This window comes from Falco peregrinus, chromosome 6 (genome assembly GCF_023634155.1).
Source record: "Falco peregrinus isolate bFalPer1 chromosome 6, bFalPer1.pri, whole genome shotgun sequence".
NCBI lineage: Eukaryota > Metazoa > Chordata > Aves > Falconiformes > Falconidae > Falco > Falco peregrinus.
The window spans coordinates 84,418,496-84,430,325 of record NC_073726.1 but is presented as its reverse complement, the minus strand read 5'-3'; the positions used below and the strand labels follow the sequence as shown (position 1 = coordinate 84,430,325).

Below are 11,830 nucleotides of genomic sequence, written 5' to 3'. Positions count from 1 at the left end.
AGCAGGGCAGCCACCCCCGCAGCCCCGGCTGGATTATGTGCCTGCTCACGTTGTATTTATAACCCCTGAAGTCACCCGGAGGGGGGAAGGGGGGGTAGTGGGGGACGTTGTTGCTGAACGGTGTGTTTATTTTTCTGCCTTTTAAATTAAAAAGAAAAAAAAAATAGTACTTTTAATGTATGGCTATTTATTTCTTATTTATTTACTGCCGCGCAATAAATCAATGTAGCAGGAAAAACACGCGCCGCCGCGCGCAGCAGGCGGGGCGACACGCGCGGGCTGGCAGGGGGCACGTCCCTTCTTGCCCCCTCCCCGGTACGTGACGGGTGTGCCCCTCCCCCCCCCCCGCAAACCCGAGCCCCGCCCGCAGCCAGCGACAGCCCCCGCCCCGGCGGCACCCAGACGGCGGGGGGTGGGGGCGGGGTGCCTCCCCGTGACGTCACAGCCCGCACTTTGCCGGCAGCGGGCGGCGCGCTCCCGCGGCAGGGCTCGGGGTCGCGCTGCGCCGGTCCGGGGCTGGCTGAGCACCCGGCCGCAGGGCAGGCAGGGAGCCGCAGCAGCCCTCGGAGGGAAGGGGACAGCGCGGCAGCATGAAGTTCCAGTACAAGGAAGACCACCCGTTCGAGTACAGGAAAAAAGAAGGGGAGAAAATCCGGAAGAAATACCCCGACAGAGTCCCTGTGAGTGGCGGGGAGGGGGCGGCGGGGCTGCCCGCCTTGCCTGGCGGCCGCCGCGCTCGGCGCCTTTGTGCTCCTCGTCGCCTGCCTCTTGCTTTATTTTTTTAAGGCAAAAGCAACGAGATTCGTCGAGACGGTTGCGATCTTGACGATCTGATACAGATTCCAGGCCGCTTTTCTCTTTAGCGCACGACTGTGGCTGCTTATTCCGTGGGGCGGGCTGTGCTGGCGGGGGGGTGCGGGGGCAGTACCCCCTTTTTTCTGGGAGCCGCAGTGCCTGGCCGGCGGCAATGCCGCTAATTCGGGCAGCCTGCGTGCGTGGGGGCGGGGCGGGAGCGGGGAGCGGGAGGGAGCTTACCGCCGGCTCCGGGAAAATGGAGGAGAACAATGAGTGGGTTAATCGGGTGCTCTTCGTTGAAAACAAGGGCTGTATCCCTGTCACCTGATCCTTTCCCTTTATTTGTGTTTTGCTTTCCTCTGGCCTGTCTTTTGGATACAGCCTTGCGCTGTCCTTTTCCTTTGCATGAGAGAAAAATGATACTTCTCCGTCTTCCTGCCCTCCTGTTTAATCATCCTGTGGAGAAAACATTACTTGGAAAACGAGGTCATCCAGCTAAACTTTGCTTCCTCATCCTTATGTCCCTTTGGAGTGCCTGTGGAAAACTTCTAGCTTTATAATTCCGAATAATAATAGGCGGAAAAGAAATGACGAATCAAATTAATGGCGATATATTTTTTGGTTCCTTTTTAATAAACGTTTTGCAAATGTTCGTTCTTTCCATCCCCGCTGGAGAGGTCTGTTCCGGATTTGCTGCCCAGGGGTACTGCCTGCAAAATAACTTAGGCGCTCCCATAAATCTGTGGACAAGGGGAAGCAGTTACACCATGCATTTTCCCTGCAGGCTAACACCATTTTTAATCTTGGGAGTGGCCTTCAGCTGGACTTGCAAAAAGTTCGTGGAAGCCAGTATTTGCATTTCTCCTAGGAGGTTTCGGGACCCCTGGCATAGTTTAGCAGGTTGCGCGTGCAGCGAGTCAGTGGTGAGGTGTGTGTGGTTCTGTGGCCCGTGATGGGGACCGCAGAGGGCTTGGTAGGTCAGGAGTGAGACAAGCTGTAAACTGAGGATGAATGTGGCGGACCGTACAGCAGATTGTGATAGATGAGTCTGGAAGAGACGTGTGAGAAGCCCAGGACCAGGCCCAGTCTGGCAAGAGGTCAAGTTAGGGGGGTGTTGGCAGACCTTTATGGAGAGAGCCGGACCAGAATAAAAAGGTGTGCTGTAGTTAAGGATAAATGAGAATGGTGCATGGCGAGGCCCAGATGAATTGTCATGGGTAGGCTTTTGTTACAGCTGCATGTGGAGCAAATAAACGCAGCAGACAACTGTTCTTTACATCATTTCTGTCTCTGCCCTTTCCGAGAGCAGGATCCTTGAAGATGACGTCCGTTTGGCTGCCTACACTGCAGCACCCTGGTACATCTCAGCATTTTGCTGAGATTATACTGTTGGCACAGTCCCACGTTACCACAGTCACCACCCAGCAGCAACAGACAGAGAGAGAATCTGTATCAGCCCTTTGGATTTTCTTCGTAGGTTTGTGTGTGTGAAGGGTTTGGTGCTTCAGAAGAGATAGCTGTGTTATCAGGCATACTGACTACAGCTGATGGTCAGGTTAGCAGAGCACCTCCATCCTTCCCCTGCCCCTTTGCAAGAGGGCGATCTCTCTTAAGCTCAGTGATCTCATTTAAGTCTTTCCTAGGGGCTTAGAAGCCCCAACACGCACCTCTTCATCATAAGCATGGCTTCTTTTCCTTTATTATCTAATGACCAAGCTACCCTTTTGGGTCAGGGTGGTCGTGTCAGTGCTGCTAGCAAACAGTTCTGCTTGTCAATAGTTTTTGAAATTGGAGGTAAGAGCTAATGGTTTCTCTCCACTGCAATTTATTGCGCTAGATATTGCCTTATTGGATGTGTGGGTGAAAATTGTGCTAAGTGCATTTTGCTGTTCAGCCTGCACCTGTTCAATGAGCTTGTGGAACGGTCCTTCCTTCGTAGCATTTCCCAATTGCATCTCGTACAGAAGTGCATGTCCTACCGCAAACTGCCTGAAAAAGCTTGAATGCCTTGTACTAATTGAGACGCTTGAAGTTCTTGAAGTAGCAGAGACAATCATGTTTCTATTTTAAAAACAAACTTGGATTTTTTTCAGGGGGTTTGACTGTGTTGGCAGCATCCCAATGGAGCACAGGGAAGAGATGTCCAATCTAGCACCTCTGTGGTGTGACATGACTTGGATCTAGAAGGAGCCAAGTTAGCATGGCACTTTGTCCAGGCTAAATACACCGAGCTCATCATCATAACATTTTTCTCTGGCATAGTGTCTCACTGATGTGACAACTCCATTTTGCTTCCAAAGGCGGCTTAGTCCACAGCAGCTCAGCCCTTTCTGTTACGCAACACACAGAGTTGCTGGTTTGGGTTGCTACAGAGCTGTGGGAGGTAGAACCCTTGGAAATTAGTCCTCAGTAGCGTCTCAGGTGGGGTATTTACAGTTATAGGGTACGACAATAAAAAGTTGAGGAGGTTCAGAAAATCCAGCTTCTTGTTTAGATGATCAAAATGGCTTCTGCAGAACAGCAAGCCACATAGATTGAATGATGTAATAATCTTCTACCAGTTCAAAAATATGTGTCACCAAAAAACTGCCTGCAGGGTTTTTTCTGTACAAACCCAGTAGTTCCAAAGGTTTCCAAGGCTTTTCACAAAAGGAGTTCAGGTCACTTTGGAATACTTCCTGCTTCTGAGGTAAACATTTTGCCTAGTTCTGGTAACAGAAATTTCCTGTAGCAGATCTCTCAGTCTGACCTTAAAGCTGCAGAGCTTCATATTTTTCTGTGTCATAATGACATTAGAGTATAATGAGGGTTAGTATTTTGTGTCGAAGTTCTCTGTGGGTCCAGTTGCCCAGATGGTAACATGTTTTTTAATTATTAGATATTTATATGAATAAGGAAATGTCCATAACTATATGAACTAGGGAAAATAACCTTAAAGGATAAGAATTTCAGAGTAGAAGATAACTACTGAAGAACTGGGGTTTAAAAAAAAAACAACAAACAACATTCCCCAATGAGCTGTAGTTTCTTTTTAATTCTTTGCTTCATTCTAGGGCACTTGATATAGGTGAGTGTGGAAATTAGGATGTGGGACTACTGGGAGCAGGGCTGATTTTGTGCCAGGCAGTTTGGAACTGTAACCTGGAAACAGTTCAACTTGTGATACTTCTTGTGTTCATGTATTAGCCTCCTGGCAGCTCCTTCATACAAAATTAACCTGCGTTGGGACCATCAAGGTGACCTGATTTTTTTTGTTCTCGGCCGTTATGGTTTATTTTTATGTCTGTTCCAGTCTCCATTTTTTACTCACTGTGCTGACTGCTGCAGTCCTGGGCTCCCAGCATAGCTATTGCCAGTGATTTTAAGTCGTCTTCTCACCTATCTGTTTTATTTAACGTTGTGTATTTGTTACAAAATTAACAAATTTCTAAAGGCTTGGTAGCACCATCTGTCTCAAAGGCTAGTATTCGTTTGCACTGATGCTTTTTGGTCCATTCAGGTTTATGACGCTCGTGGGTTGTTTTGTGCTTTCTCACTCTCTCTCTCTCTCTCTCTCTCTCCAGGTAATTGTGGAAAAAGCACCAAAAGCCAGAGTACCCGATCTAGACAAAAGGAAGTATCTTGTGCCTTCTGACCTCACAGGTAACAGTCTACCTTCCTGATTTTTCAGTGATAAGGTCTCAGAAGTGGTTTTTACTCTATGATCAGCACCAAGAAAATACGCAGGCAAGCTCAACATCTGATCATTACCCCAGTTTAGCTGGCTGGCCCTGTTACATTTATGTCCCTTACAACATGTAGAATTCTCTGAGATCTTCTGAGGTATCCTGCTGACTTAGCTAACATGCATGTGTTACAGCTGACTTCTAGCCATGATGAAAATGACTGAATTGTGTATCATAGACAGTAGCATAATCATCAGTCGATGACATAGCTGCAGAGTTGCTGGAGGCTGTATCCTTGTTGCAGGAAGAGACAAGTTCTTGAAATAGTCCCATTGTTTTCCATCCCTGTGGTCGGAGTCATGGCTAAAAAGTTCCTTTTCTGGTGGTCATGGCCATTTTGTGTGTGATCACATTTGTTTTCATTTGAAAGCATGAATGTGTTAAAGAAACAGCATTTATTTTTCTTGCAGTATATAATGGATTGCAGAATACTTTCTTGTGCAACATAGCTAAAGCAAATAGTAAGGAATTTTTTTTTCAGCAATAGTGTGAACATTTACACCAAGTCTAAATTCTCTAAGTAGTCTTTGATCTATGGGATTTAAAGGTTAAGCTAGTTAGGGATCTGTATACCATTCCCCACAATAGAGTATTTCATACCATAAGTAGGTGGAGTGTGGATTTAGACAGTACATGGTCTGAGGCGTGTACCTGAGAAACTGCCAGCTCAGAGTGGATTGGCAGCTAATGTGATTACAATCATGAAGTTACTGCTTTCTTTCCTGCATTGTTCATTTTTCCCTACTTTTCACATACAGTATGTGACCTCCACCATCAAAAGAAAACCACTGTGGTTAGAGTAAAACAAAACACCAAAAAAACCCAAAACCAAAACATGCTTTCTGCATCTAAGGCATTCTCCTCTGTTCCTCTTCAGTTGGCCAATTCTACTTCTTAATCAGAAAGCGGATCCACCTGAGGCCAGAAGATGCCCTGTTCTTCTTTGTCAATAATACCATCCCTCCCACCAGTGCTACCATGGGCCAGCTGTATGAGGTAAGCCTGGCCCATCTCTTTCTCCTTTTGTTGGAGTGTCCAGAAGAATGCATATCGTCACTGAAGGACAACGTGAGTGCTACTCAACTGGCAGTGTATGCAGCTTGGTCACAGATGCCTGAACACGGACCCTCTTGGCCTGGGCTGTATCACGTCATCTGTTTAGAGAAGTTCCATCCTGCAATTATAAAGCGGAGCAAGCCCAGGGAGCCTCATCATTTTAACTGATTGTTTGCTAGTTGAAAGTGGGTGGTGTATCAGGTGGTGAATAGTTGCCTCAGTAGTGGTATGTTTCTCCTACTACTTTAACAAAGTATTGAAATAAACCACTTTATGTATAGAGGAAAGATTGTAGCTGGGGTAGGGTGTGGGCAGAACATACCCACTAGCTTTCCTGTTTGTACAAAAGAAATTTCCTTTTAGTAAGTAAAAGAACAGTATCACTGGGCAACCAACTGTCTATAAATACATTGTCAAAGAACACTTAACTCTTCCTTCAGAATTACTTTTTCATCACTTGTACTGTGTATTTGAGGACCTTGTAGGACACTGTGAACATTGCTACCCAGCATTTCTACTGAGCAGTGTTATCTGATCGATCTTAAAGGCATATTCTGTCCCTATCAGATGGATGTTCCTCAGTTATATAGCCATTATATCGTGGCTGGTTTACAGCCTGGATTGATTTCTCCTTCTGTTGTGTTAGCATGTTTTAATAGGAGAGCTCCAGTATGGTGCTGTGAGCCTTGTTTGACCTGTCACCTTTTGACAATAACTGGACAGTTTGTAATTGGACTGGTGAAGTTATTGTAAGATTAACATGTGCAGGAGGTTGTCCAAATCTGGACATGTAGGAGGAAGGTCTAGCTATGCAGAGCTGAGACCAGGACACTTGTTACTGGCACTCTGCAGACTTTTTGTGTCCGTGTAATCACTTAACATCTCAACTTTACTTCCCGTATGTAAAACAGGACTAGAAACACAGCCATTTGTCAAAGTGTTCTGAAAAGCAAGAATCATAACCGTATTTACCAAATAATGAACTATCTAGATGTGATTTTTGACTTGTTAAAGCATGCCAGGTTTCTTCTCTTGATCTTAAGGCCATACCAGTGCTGAGATTCTGCTGCACAGCCTGCAACAATCAAAGGTGTTTCTGTGTATTGTTTGCAGCACACTCAGGCTATGAGTCTTCCAGTAAATTCATTGTATCCTGAAGGGTGACATGCCTGAATTTAAGAGTAGAGCTGTGGGAGCAGAGAAAGGGAGTTGCTGTGCACTCTGTTTGGTATGAGGAAGTGAAGCCTTCAATGTAAAGGGGGAGAAATAACAAAAGAGAGGTTATGTCCTCTTGCTGTTACAGTGATCTCTTGGTTGGGCTTTTCCACATATAGTGAGTTACAAAGCTTTGGTTTGTTACGTTCTCCCTTTCTCCCCTTGCAGGATAACCACGAGGAGGACTATTTTCTCTATGTGGCCTACAGCGATGAAAGCGTCTATGGCAAGTGAGCACCAGCCCCTCAGGCATGCAGGCGAGATGGACTGATGGAATGGATTTGGGGGGGAGGGATGTTGGAGAGGAGGAAGGAGGATGCCTGAGAAGAAGGGAAGAGAACTGGAAGTGAATCACATGCACAATGCCATCACCTTCCATGCATTAATTGTAACCATTATTTTTTAAATTGAGGGGAGGGAGGGTAGGGGGACAGTGTATGAAAGGGTGAACTGAAAGGCTAACGAGGGGTTCTGCACTGGAATGGGGAGATTCCACTGTTCATAGGTCTTCTCTTGCCACAGCTGGAAGTATTTAGCTAGTACTGCTGGACAAGCCAGTGTGGTGGAGCTCCAGGAGAGTGACTGGGCAGGATGGCCGTTTTTGTGTAACCCTTTCATTGGATGGAGAAGGCATGCCATGTATTGTACACTGACCTTGTTACGCCTTGCCCATGGCACGGGCTGCACTCCTGTGAGCATTTAGTGAGCTGTGAAGTACTTCACTCTGCCCACACAAGGCTGTCCTGTGCTGACAGTCCTCACTCCGACTGCTACCTGTGAAGTGTTCCAAGAGTTTTGTGTTTCCCATCACATCCATCAGTATTAGAAGGGCTAACTGAGGGCTGGGAACTCCTCAGCTGTGAGACTTGAAGGTTGGGGAAAAGAAGGAAGGATTTTTTTTTTTTTCCTTTGTTGCTTTAATTGCAAGTGCTGGACAGAAAAATTAGGGACAACCCTTTTGTTCTTTTCAGTGAAGTCAACTGATAAACTCATAAGCACATGGCTAGAAAGGACCTCAAGAGAATTACTAGCCTACTCTAGCTCTGAGACAGGACTGAGTATACCAAACATGTCCACCATGGCTGCTCATCAAATTTGTTCTTAGTGAACTTCACAGAGGCAGATCCTGGAGGCTGCTGAGACTGTCTGTTCAGTTCCTAGATAGCCTCTTTCCTTGCTACCTAACTTTAGCCTCCTTTGCTGTACATTAAGGCAACTAACTACTAGTGGTCTTGTTATTGAACAAACAAAATTATCTATCAGTGTTGTCCTTGTACCAGTCTTCTGCAGAATTGAAGATGGCAGAAGTCCTGTGGGTTTAGCCTTCCCTTCCATGTCTCATCCCTGTACAGCCCTTGCACCACATGCACAAGTGGAAGAAATTAGTTGCTCCCACGTGTGTTTTGCTGGCTTTTTGTGACTGGACAACAGTGCCACTCTTTGTGAGAGGGAAAGGGGAAGGGGAATAATTATTTTATTTTAAGCCAATGTTGTTCTTAGAAAGGTGCCAGATAGATGCTGTCCTGTGCAAGCCTTACGCTGTCATGCCAAAGCAGTTTCTTCCCAGTGGCACAAACAGCAGATTTTCCCATAACTGCCATAACTGATGAGGGGATGGGGTTTGGGGAGTGAGCTGACTTTCAGGAAAATTCTGGGGTCTTACCTAAAAATCAGAGAACTGGACCTGAATTACTGTAAACATTCCTACATTTAAGAGAGGGACCAAGAAGGATGAAGAAGATAGGCAGATTCCAAAATAAATCGAAGGTGTTTGCTCTGTTTACATGAAGTTAGATCCGAGTTCTCTGCGTTCCTCGGGAATGAGAAATCAAGATGAGTGCTCCCGTGATTGTGGAAGACGGGAAATCGGGTTTCAGCCTTCTCTGACTGTTGTTCCACCAAGGTACACCAGGCAAAAGAGCAGGCTGTGAGTGTGAAGTGGGAGTCACTGGCAGAGCTGTGTGAAGGTCAGGGAAGGCAGCGTACTGGGGCAGGAGGGTCACTGCCCGTGTGGTACGGGAAGTAGAAGAATGGGAGAGAAGGGGGGGACCTCAAAGGATGTAGACACAGCAATCGTAACGGGCAGACAGAAAATGGGGGAACAAAGGATGAAATGGGTGGGTTAGCATCCGCAGTTTTTAATCCTGAATGTCAGGTTTGTTGTTCCATCATGTGTTCATCTGGAATAAATGCATTGGGATGAGTTGTACCTACTGCCAACTTAGATAACTTCAGTTCCTGCCTGCAGTGCTCAGTCCTCTCCTTTTGGCCCACTCTCCTCCACTTAGCAGGCTCTTCTCACATCCGCTGGGTGCAGGTCCGCATCGGTCTCTTGTTTTAGAAAGCTCTGAATGTTCTGAAGCAGAGAACAGAGTCAGGAGGCTTTCTAGGGTAAAAGACAAGTTGCGGGCAGATGGTGTGCATCTCTCTGCCGCTGTCCCACTTGCTCATGTGTGTGCTGCCAAGCACACGGTTGTGTGTTGTCTCAAATGAGCCCGTGCTTAGGCACACTCAGGGGAGAAAGAGTTGGCATCTGGGGTGCTTGGTTTTGTGTTCAGACCTCCCCTCCCCTCCTGCTGCTGGGTTTGTAAGTGACATGTGTGGGACTAATCTCAGCTGTTTGTTACATGTAGAGTTTACAGTTGAATTTAGTTATTTTATGGTTCTTTTAACTGGATTGTGGCATTTACTTCTGTTTTTGCGCTAGTCCGGTACGAGGTAATGATGGTAATTCTTTTTTTGTGTTGGTTAGCTGCAGGTTCTTGTAAAAAAAAAAAAAGTTCATACTACTTGAGCTAAATCAGCCAATCAATAAAGATGCATTTGAAAATCACAGGCTTAGTCCAAAATGGGTGACTAGCATTTCTTCCCAATGTGGGCTTGTAAATAAAGGGACTGCTTTGCCAGAACTTCTTGCTGTTACTTTTTCCCAGGATGCCAGATCTGCTCTGTCCTGTCTTCCAGGACGAGTCACTTCTCTCTTTTTTTGGTTATGTCATCACAGACACACCTGGCTGTGTCTTGCTGTGCCACCAACGTGAACTGTAATTAGACCCGGATGACATCAGAAGGTCTTAAGAAGAGTAATGGATGCACTGAGGCATTCTCTGCCTTTTTAAGGCCCTGAACAGTCCTAGCAAGTTGACAGGACCCTGAGGGTGCCACCAGCCGTGACTGTCCCTGCCAGGACCACTCATCACCCTGCCAGTGGCCCAGGAGCCCATTTCAGTCCCCCAAGGGCTATTGGCCCATGTCCCAGTGATGCTGCAACAGGGCTGGTCTCCAGCTCCCCTCAGCCCTGGCTCCCCTCAGCCCCACCATCCCTGGCCCTGGCCCTGGCCCTGGCCCGCAGATGGGATTACCATCCTGACCTTGCCTCATCACCGTGATGAACCTTATGGCTGGGGCTGGTGCCTGGGCCTGACCACCATCTCTGGGCCTGCCCCACTTCCCTGCTGGGTGCAGTAGGGTGGGTGCCATGATGCCCTGCCAGCCATGTCCCTCAGGGCGCCGCTAGCCCTCACTGGTGACAGCTCAGGCTGAGGTGGGACTCCCAGCCATAGGCAGAGGCTGAGGGGAGGCCCCACGGTGCCTTAGGGCCCTCTAAAGGTAGGAAAAGCAGAGAAGGAAATCTGGGACTCCTTGAAAGTAAGCCTGTAGGAGCAGCAGATTTAAGCTGTGTTATCTTGCAGATACTTGTGCACTGAGAGGGAAGGAGTCCTGCTGGGAGCTGGCAAGACCGATGGACGCTATTTGCTCAGCGCCGTAACTCCACATCAGGCACCAGCAGTGCACAAGGAGGAACGGGATGCGTGCTGTCATCTGGGGAAGTGGTGAGGAATGTGCCGCTTCTTCCACCTCCTCCTAGCCACCTGCAGTTTGTGTGGGTGCCGCTGGCCGGAGCGGCAGGAACCGACTGTGCTAATGCTGCAAAGGAGCAACCACCAGCTCTCGCCCTGCTGTGCACTGAGCAAGAGGGTAGCCTGGAGCAGTGAAGCCAAGAATTATGATACTGAAACTCATAGGAATAAAACTCACTAGGCCTAATAGGATCTTCTCTTCCCCACTGCATACAGGGTGGAAGCATAGTGTGGGCTTTTGTTGGTAGCGCTGAGGGAGAGGTGGTAATTCATCCTGCACCGGGTAAACTCAGAACCTGCCCACAGCAGCAGTTTCTGTGCTTGTATCCACCATCATGACTAAAACAAGCTCCCCCTGTATGGCAGAACAGTGCTGTGACTCCAGCCAGGTGGGCAAAGAAGGGCTAAAAGCTTATACCGTCAGCTGAAATAATTCGAATTTCAGCTTCAAACATTGTGCATGTTTTGCTGTCTAGGTTGTGGCTTTGTCTGCTGGCTCAAGGAGAAAAGCACTATAAGTATGTCTAAGCAGGCCTCTCCCACTCCCCCTCTCCCCCCTTTTCTAGGAAATCGGTGAATCAGTGATGTTTGTACCGGCCATGCTGCTTTGCATGTTTGTGTCGGTGCCACCACTGAAAGAAACAGCAGGCAGGTGCATTTGCTGAATGTGATTTGCCTGATCTGTATGTGAACGTCAGCCTGTGCTCAAAGGCTGTCACCTTTGTTCTGTGCATTATGGAAATGGGATTGGAGCAAGGCCTGGGGGAAGCTAGGCGCTCAGCTGTTTAAGAGAGGTTAAATAATTAAATACCCTGTCTTGGTTGCTGTCACAGCACCTGGGATTCTCTCTCCAGTCATCTTGATGCTTGCTTTGGAAGAAAACATTCTCCTGGAACAGAGGCTACTTAAGGAAAGAGATGACCTGGGGCATTAGGGCCCGACAACATCATCGTGAAGGAGATCTGGGCTAACATAAAAGGTCCAAAATGATGCTAAAGACTGATGTTTTCACTTCCATAAAACAGTCGTGTCTAAGACGAAAGAAACACTGATCAAAACAGAAACAAGACTACCAGGGGGAGAAACTCCAGCTCAATCCTGTCACTCAGTCTCAGATGAATGGTCCCCCAGGGTGAGCCACAGAGTGTGACAAGATTGCACATTGCTGGCAGGGCAGTT

General features: G+C 47.4%; 1 protein-coding gene across 1 annotated transcript; it reads left to right on the top strand.

Moving 5' to 3' along the window:
- Positions 1 to 428: 428 nt before the first annotated feature.
- On the top strand, positions 429 to 9,624 carry GABARAPL1 (GABA type A receptor associated protein like 1). Its single transcript, XM_005234730.4, has 4 exons — positions 429 to 680; positions 4,359 to 4,437; positions 5,398 to 5,516; positions 6,960 to 9,624. Exons 1-4 carry the CDS (start codon positions 591 to 593, stop codon positions 7,023 to 7,025), a joined length of 354 nt encoding a protein of 117 aa, XP_005234787.1. The 5' UTR covers positions 429 to 590; the 3' UTR covers positions 7,026 to 9,624.
- Positions 9,625 to 11,830: the final 2,206 nt, after the last annotated feature.